Below are 9,237 nucleotides of genomic sequence, written 5' to 3' on the forward strand. Positions count from 1 at the left end.
CTGTCATTCCATGAGAATCACAAGCCTAAGTCTTGTTTTCTGAGATTGGCAGTGCAGTGGTCTCAGATAGCTAAGATAATTCATGACCTTTTGAAAAATAAGCAAATTAAAGGTATTTCTCAATATCCTTGAAACTTAAGTGTATCCATAGAAACAAAATGCAAGTGATTATTCACATCGGTAAATAATATAGATATAACTGTGTTTATTTCATCAGTCGATATGACATTCAGCCCATGCTCTGGACCTACTAATCTGAGATACTCAGCCAAGTCTAAGCTTCCCTGCAATTCCCAAGCAGCTCAGGAGGGACTCAAGACCACACAGTTGGAAGGTCCGCATCTCTAGAGGGTTACCACCTGATAAGATGCCTGCCTTCAATTTACGCCAAGATTAACATCTCCTCTGTTCTTACTTTTTGAGGTAGAAATTGATACGACAACTCAGCCAAAAGTCAAATTTGAGATGAATGCAAAGTTGGGGGTGCAGTTCGCAGACATGCCTTCAAAAGTGATTATATTAAAGGAATGTATGTGTCAAAATATATATTAGGCCTAATATTTTCACTTTTGTCCTGATACTGAAATTTCAGGGAAGTCAAGAAGAAAAGACAAGGCACTTTGGGTAGACTATTCGCAAACCTCACCCGGATTGACTCCTCAGGAGCATTTAACAACAGTGATCACCCTCTCTTAATTGAAATACTATCCTCAGTTGGCTTCTAGGACTCAATTTCTTCTTCTCTTACTGACTACTCTTTTTTTTTTTTAAATAAATTTATTTATTTTCATTTTTACTTATTTTTGGCTGTATTGGGTCTTCGTTGCTGCGTGGGCTTTCTCTAGTTGTGGCGAGCGGGAGCTACTCTTCATTGTGGTGTGCGGGCTTCTCATTGCGGTGGCTTCTCTTATTGTGGAGCAAGGGATCTAGGTGTGCAGGCTTCAGCAGTTGTGGCATGTGGGCTCTGTAGCTGTGGCATGCAGGCTCAGTAGTTGTGGCACATGGGCTTAGCTGCTCCACGGCATGTGGGATCTTCCCGGACCAGGGCTTGAACCCGTGTCCCCTGCATTGTCAGGCGGATTCTTAACCACTGCGCCACCAGGGAAGCCCTCACTACTCTTTAACAACTTCTTTTGCTGTTGCTACTCATAACCCAGCACGCACTATCATGAGAGGAGGCGGTTCTCCTCTATTACCCGCTTACATTTACTCTCCCGGTGATCTCTTCCAGCCCTCTGGCTTTAAGAGGGCACCTCAAACTTAAACACAAATCTGAGTCCCAATTTTCTTCTCAAAACTTTCTTCTACCTGAGTCTCTCCATCTCGGTTAATGGCAACTCCATTCTTTTTGCTCTGGCTAAATAGCTGATAGTCATCCTTGGTTCTCTCTTCTGCTTACATGCCTTATCCAACCCATCAACACTCTGTCATCTCATTCTTCAGAATATTTCTAAAATCCAGTCATTCTTAAAGATTTTGTTCCTCATCCCAGCTCATAAATATTCAATCACAAGTTCCATCTATTCTACTTTCTAAATATCTTTGAAATCTATGCATTTCCCTCCATTCTCTGTGACACGACCCAGCCTAATCCACCATGATTGACCACCGGAATTTCTGGTATGACTTCCTAACTTTTCTTCCCTTTATCCACACCTACTTGTTATACCACATAGCAGCCAGTGATATGTTTTTTCGAACATGTGTTTATTATCGGTACCGTACTTAAAATTCTCCTCATCGCTCTCAGGTTAATTAAAAATTATTTAACAAGACCTATAGAAGTCTATGTAGTCTGGACCTTCATGCCTTTCCAGACTGTTGCCCTTTTCCTCCTGAAAACCCACTGGGCTTCTTCCAGTTTTCTCTCCCATGTCCAAGTCCCTTCCTTAAACTTATATACCCATAATAATACCTTGATGATCAGCTTACAATCTCATTTCTTTCAAAAAGCTTCTTTTTCAGAAGGTATATTTTTCCCTTTAGATTACTTTCTCAAAATCTGTCTTCTTGACTGACTTTCAACGTAATCATCTTTATATGATCAGATCTTAGCGTAATTCCTAAGCACCCATTCAGTGAAATACTTTAAATGAATAAATTACAGAAATGACTAGCAAAAAACAACTACTTTTTCAGATGAGGTGTTTTTTTTTCCCCAGAAAAATAGGGATGATAATACTATCCATCTTACAGGTGTGTGTGTGACATAAAGTAGCCATATAAAGACTTAGCACAACAGTAGTAATATCTGATGAATGTTAACTATTATTATTTACAGTTAAAGCAATCATCTTTAAACATTCTTAGGATTATTTTAGAGATAATGACATTGTTTAAATATTTTAAAATGGGAGAAGACAAAGTCACCAAGGAAAAAAACCCAGGAAGAGAAGACTTGGCCCAGAACTTAGATAATGCAAATCTGCTCTGCTCATATTTTGAGGGACATGTAGAGAAAAAAGAATTAGTGAAAAAAATAGGGAAAAGATAGCAGATAAAAGACAGGTAAATTCCATGCCACAGGCTACTGAATTCCCTTTGTAGTGACAAATCTCTCTCTGATTATCAGATTGAATACTTAACGTTAATACAAGCCATTGTATCCAAATCTGTTTAAGCAAGAAGTCAAATTTCTTAAGATTTTTACATCAAAATAATGTATGATGATAAGGAAATTATAGTGACTTTCCGTCTGTGATCAGGGAAGGCTTCTTGGAGGATATTCAACTTAAACTGAATCCTAAGGGATTTAGGATAATCTGTACAGAATAAAACCGTGGAGGCAAGAGGGATTTTAGATGGTGAAACAGCATAAACGAGGGCTTTAGATACAAAATTCACTTTTGGAACAGAAAGTAGACCAACTTTGTGGATATCACCAAAGATAAGTAGGAGATGATTTCAAAACAACACTTTGAAGTCCAGGTATGAGGAAGCTCAAATGCCAGGGTAAAATGTTTAAATTTTATGTTATAGAAAATAATGCCTTGTCAGCTGAACATTCATACAATGAAAGTGATATTTTGGTGAAATTGATATAGTAATGCTGTCCACAGTGTGTAGAAGGGGAGGTATCAGGTAAGAGGTAGATTCCATGGTTTAGGGAGGAGCTTACGTTATAAAAGGTTAAACTGGAGAGACAGGAGAGAGTGAGGGAGAGAGATCAGAGGGTAAAAGAGGTGGCAGAGATGATTCTTATGTTTCCAGCTTGAACAATTTGGAGAAAAATAATAATTTATACAAACACGTGGGTGTGATATTTTGTCACTGACATTAAACTGAATTGCCAAGACACAGCTTCGAAAGACTACTGATTATCCCCTGGGACTAGTGTCTCTGCGAATCACTTAGCTATCAATAGCTGATGTTGGCAGCTTCTTGGTAGGAAAACAATCAAATCAGAAAAGTGAGAGGGATAAGTCAGAAGTACAAGCTTAGTATATCTGAACAAATAATATTAATTATCAGTATTATACTGAAATGGAATAGTTCTGCTTAAAATTTTACCATGATTTTTAACAAATGTAGAAGCTTTTTTCACTTTGTTTATACAACATGCATTTATTGAATCCTTACACTGTGCAAGGCATAGTGAGGGGCAGGCAAAATGTAAATCTTATCTAAGTAACCCAAAGTCCTTTCAGAGGTCAGAAAAGGGGAAAAATCTACAAGTAAACCTCACAAGGTAGATGCTATTTGAATGTAGTCTTAAGGACATAAAAGATAGTGAAAGACTTAGGTGAGAAGGAGTGATTTTCAGCTAGACTGGGATGGTATGGGAAAATATTCATCCATAACAAAATATAAGAAATTTGAGGGGCAGTGCCTACCTTAGTGGGGATACAGGGCACATGGAGAGGAGAAAAATGTATAGGTTTGGACCATATTGTATAGGTCATGAATGCCAAGATCGGGGCTTTGGGCTTTTTAAGTAGGGAATGAGGAGCTACTGAAGGTGTTCAGTTCTGATTAAAATAATAAGGCAGCACTCTGCACCAGGCACACACTGGCCCTGCTATCAGTGAAAACTCACCCAATGACTGAATGCCTAAAGGAGTTAACTTGCTATATTTACCTTTATGGGGGATATAAAGTTCAACAAATTGCAGACGACACCATTAAAGAACGAACAGCATAGCTGAAGGAGGAAACGGGCAATATATATTCTCATATCCCCACAACACAAGATAGGAGTTATGAAACAGATTATACTAGATGTTCAGAAACCACTACAAGATCTTGGTAATACCCACTACTCATTGATTCCGTCCATGAGGCAGGCACTATACTAGATTCATGACATGTTATCATGCCACCTCCCCGCTCAGAACACTTCAGTGTCTTCCCATTGCTTCTAGTAGAAAGAATCCCTTACCAAAGCACATAAGCTCCCCAAGACTTGGCCTGGACCTCCTCTCCCAACCTGGTCACAGGAACTTTTTTCTCACACCCTGCACCCCTGCCATGCAGGTACGAGGCTCTTCAAACACAACCAATTCTTTCTTGCCTCAGGGATTCTGTATTTGTTTATTCTGCCAGAAATGGTCTTCCCCAGATTCTTAGAGAACCTGCTTCTTCTCATCCTTCAAGTGTAAATATAAAATAATACTATTTATAGTATTAGTATAATACTAAGACTACATAGAAAGTATATAGTATTTTCTTCAAATATAGAAAGCACCTGGCACATAACATACCCCAAAATATTTGTGGAATCAATGATTGTATGGATCATCTCACTTTAATTCTTGTAACCACTCAGTCAAGAATGGCCAAGCTTCAAGATAAAAAAGCAGAGCTTGAAAATATGAAAGTAACTCACCCCAGGTCAGCAACATCATAAGTGTTAGAGCACAGATTGGAAAACTATCCTAAAATCTTACCTGTACCCCACACCATCTTCCTGTATAAAGAAGCAGAAATTGATTCCTTCGAGGAAGTTGTAGCATTTCATCTGGAACTTTGATGGAGGACCTGAAAGGATGATCAAAGAAATACAAAGCAGATGTAATCTGTATCCCTGAGTAGCTGAAATCCCTAAAGAAAGAAAATATCAGTGAGTAAACAGTGGCCTTTGATGATTCTTTTCAAAATAAAGTTTTTTTCTTTTGTTCTTTTCCTACAATAATAATACTGAAATAGTTTGATATTACTTATCTCATTTAGTCCTTAAAACACTTTAAGACAGATGTTATTATTATCCTCTTTTACACCATGGAAATCAAAAATTGAAGGAAACTGTAGAACTTGCTTTACTCATATGAATAGCAAGTAAGTAGCAGAGGAGAGATTTGATTGAAGGTCTACCTGCCTATATTTTAACTTCAATTCAATAAACATAAATTGTCATTTATAGTCTTTTACCAGACCCCCAAATTCTGGCATTTTTATAGTCTCCCCCATTTTACCAAGAGACATTATAATTCTATTCAACAAATATTTACTGACTGCCTATTATGTGGTAGATAATTGGCTAAGTGCCATGAAATAAAATGATAAATAAGACAGATATAGCACCTGCCTTTGGTGAGCTTTGAATTTTAAGATTCAAATCTCTTTCGCGCTTCATGAATATTTTCAGTTTAAGTGAAACAACTTGGATGTGAAATTTTCTGCTTCTCAAAATATATCCTGGAATATGGGTAGAATTGGACAAGTATCTCCACAAGGTCTGGGGCATTTTACAGATTTGCAGGTGAATGGTGTGTTCAGTATAACAGATCTCTATTAGACCTTGCTGAGAATAGTTACATGTGGTAGTGCTCAAGGGACAAGAATATACATACACACACACACACACGTATATATGTATATTCCATGGGAGGCATGGCGGCCCGTGAAAGGGGGTGTTATCTGGTCCATTTTGGCAAACAAAAAGAAATACAAATTAGGATGAAAAGCAGCAACATGGGAAACAACACGGGGAGGTATGGAGAATGGGAATGGACTGGTGAAAACTATCCTAGTAAATTCTAATTATTGTTCTGCCTATGAAAAGTAAATTTTACATATTAAGGTCAAAGTACTAGAAAGAAATAAAGGATGGGAGGGAAAAGAAATCTAAAATCATAAAATATCTTGTTTGCCTTTCACTTTGCCATTTTTTGTAATCTCAAAATAAGGCTTGACCTCTGTTCTCTGTCAATGCCAACCCTCTGAACCTAGGAAATGTAATTAAACTGAGCATGTGTTCTGCATTTCAGAAAATGAACATGTGACCTCTCTGTTGTTTTGCATCAGATTAACTTTGTGTTTAGAAAAAAAATTCAAATCATATGTGTATCTACCATCTGTTTAAACCATGCATTCTTTGATTAAACTAATCTAATGCGATGAAATTTGTTTCCACACATTAACATTGACTTCAGTACCAGGGACCTCATCTCAAAGAATATTGCAGAACCAACTCTCACATGTTTTGATGAGGTTCAGAAGTTAATCTACAGTCTGATGGCCAAGGATTCTTTTCCTCAATTTCTAAAGTCAGAGATTTATAAGAAACTGGTAAATAGCAAACAGGTTGGAAATCATAAAAAATGGCTCCCTTTCTTGTAAAGAAGGTAAATGACAAACTAACAATCAGATTATAATTAGGGGGAAAACAAGTGATAGGATAGATCAGCTCAATCACTATACTTCAAGGCTAGAATGTTTTAAATATACAAACACAATTTAAATTTTTTTAGGGTTTAGAATTCATGTTTTACTCCAATAGAAAAATAATATTTTATATCTGAAGCCTGAATGTTTAAGTCATTTGTTTAGAACGTGTTTATTTTATCAGGTACTTAAAAATCTCCTACTGGGAGAGTACAAAGGAAGTTTATAGAGATAAAATACACTCAAACCACAAGTGGATATTCTTATGACATTATAAATTCAAGAAACTATATATCTTCATGTTGCTGCATGGGAGACTGTTTAGCATCATACAGATGATTTTAAATACCATTTGCATTATTCAAAACCTCACTTCTGTAAAAAGAGAAATTCTAAACCAAAACATAACCCTGCATTTAGTGTATCAAGTATTTCTTTTCAACCAGGATCTGATAATGTGGTGGTTATCTAAACTGGCATAGCCCTCAGATTAATGAAAAAGAAAAATGGCATATATATATATATGCCATTGATCAAACTGTCAAAATAGATCACTTGGTTTAATTCAATGGCACACATAGGCATGTATGAAAAGGACCTTGAGGGTGGGGAGGATTGGTTTTCTTAGATCAATAAAAATATAAAGGAACGAGGAGGAATAAGGAACATGGTTAAGTCCTTATTTGATGAACTGCACAGCAGTGACTATCCCATAAAATAAAAAATTACTGCCATATTATCTACCCAAATAACTGTGGAGTTAAGTATCTATTCACTCCTTCAGCACTGGAACTTGTTTATAAAACTCAAAGAGATGTTTTTAAATGCAGTTGTTTTGAGATGTTCCTAAAATTGTCCTCTTTCTACATGTAAATGTCCCATGACAATTACGAATAATTTCACGTTAATATGAAAAGCTATAAAGATTCAACAGATCTTCCATGCTTCCATTTTATTTTCACAGATTTATTTAACTTTGTTGATATCTGTATTTTGCGGATTATTTGAACATTAGAAAATGCAGGAAAAATAGCAGGATTTATTTTATATTTCTACAAACCATTCATTTGATAGACAAAATTTTATCTCCCCTTTGTCTTGAAAAATAAACACATGCAAATGGAGCATTCCTTGGACACTTGCAAATTCTTTAAAGGAAGACATTATGCACACTGATTGTGAATATTCAGTCCCCCTTAAGGCGCACTTAATGGAAAAGAGCTATATATAGCCTTTTCAACATTTCTTTTGAAGGTTCCAACCTTAATTTAGTCTCTACTTAAATAGGAAATTTAAAAATTATTCCTAGAGATGAAAAAAAAACTTTCAAAGACAGAAGGGACCTTAGAAATTGAAATCACATCCCCTCCTTTTAGACGTAAAACACCAAGATCTCGGTTATTTCTTAAGGGCACGTGCTGATAAGATATATCAGAGCTGGTAGGAACAGTGCTTTTCCCACCGGGCCACAGCCAACACCTTGTTCTCACAGCAGGAGAGTAATCTCCCCCCCATTAGAACTGCCGAGGCCTGAGAATCTACTATCCTACTCATCCTCAAATACCAGGCACTGTTCCTTTCATTGAATATGCAAATTGACCTTTTACTGTCAGTTTGCAAATTCCTTCTTGTTATCATAGAGCAAGACTTCCTGTTCAGAGATTGCCTCTCAGGTTTTCTCTAAGAATGAACAGTCAGTCACAAATCAAACTTTCACCACCTAGAAGCAGATGATTGGCAGGGGTTAAAAATACAGTGGGTGTCAAAATGATCTGTTAAAAAATTGGATGTTGAATGACCTCTAATAGAGCCCAACCAGAGACCCTCAACTGCAATCCTTCCCTCTCACCTCCTCAACTCATTCCCCATCCCAGGCTATAATTATAGATGTTCTGACTTAATAGAACAGAAAAGAAAACAACTGCAAGTTTTGTGAATAAAATCAATTTCAGGTTTTTGGAACACTTGGTAGTGAGGAATTTCGGTAAAATATCAGATGGATATCTTTCATATGTTGTTCTCTGTATGTCTCTTTCACTCCATATGTTACTTTATTCATCAGTTATCACTGATGAGTGATTTTATGGATGGGATTTTTAAATAAAAGATTAACTTGCAAAAAAAATGAATAACAACATTAACACTCCTGTTAACATACTTAAATATTCATTAATTGTGTAATGCCATTTTCTAAAAATATTTACATCGTTTTAAGAAATGAAGTACTTATATTAAAAACTAAGCTAAGCAGTAAGCAGTAATAAAATTACAAGATACTGACATAGATATGATCTTCAAATTATAAGAAGAGTTCTCCCAAACACAGTGTTTTCTATTTCTTGACAGAAATAGAATATTCCTACAAAATATATTTTAAAGCAATTTATGTTTGCCCTCCATTAGATGAGACCTAAAGAAATCAAACGATATACATATTCCAAAAAGAATTTTAGCTTCTTTAACAATCCAATGTGGAGCTACAATCCATGAATTTATCTAAAATCCTTTTGAATTTATTTAAATATCAAATAGTGAAAATTCATCAAAAATGAGTACTGATTCCTATAAATTTATGCAAATACTTGCATAGGAAGGATATATTTCAACCTCAAAATATAATCAACAGATTTTTTT

At 36.0% G+C, this 9,237-nt stretch overlaps 1 protein-coding gene across 1 annotated transcript in view; it reads left to right on the forward strand.

Annotated features, from left to right (window-relative positions):
- RGS21 (regulator of G protein signaling 21) overlaps positions 1 to 6,558 on the forward strand; it is a 16,933-nt gene extending 10,375 nt beyond the window's left edge. Inside the window, exon 4 of the mRNA XM_007191177.2 lies at positions 6,355 to 6,558. Within this exon, the coding sequence (XP_007191239.1) occupies positions 6,355 to 6,558 (204 nt within the window). The remainder of the gene's footprint in view (positions 1 to 6,354) is intronic.
- The last annotated feature ends 2,679 nt before the right edge of the window (positions 6,559 to 9,237 follow it).

Source organism: Balaenoptera acutorostrata, chromosome 1 (genome assembly GCF_949987535.1).
Source record: "Balaenoptera acutorostrata chromosome 1, mBalAcu1.1, whole genome shotgun sequence".
Lineage (NCBI taxonomy): Eukaryota > Metazoa > Chordata > Mammalia > Artiodactyla > Balaenopteridae > Balaenoptera > Balaenoptera acutorostrata.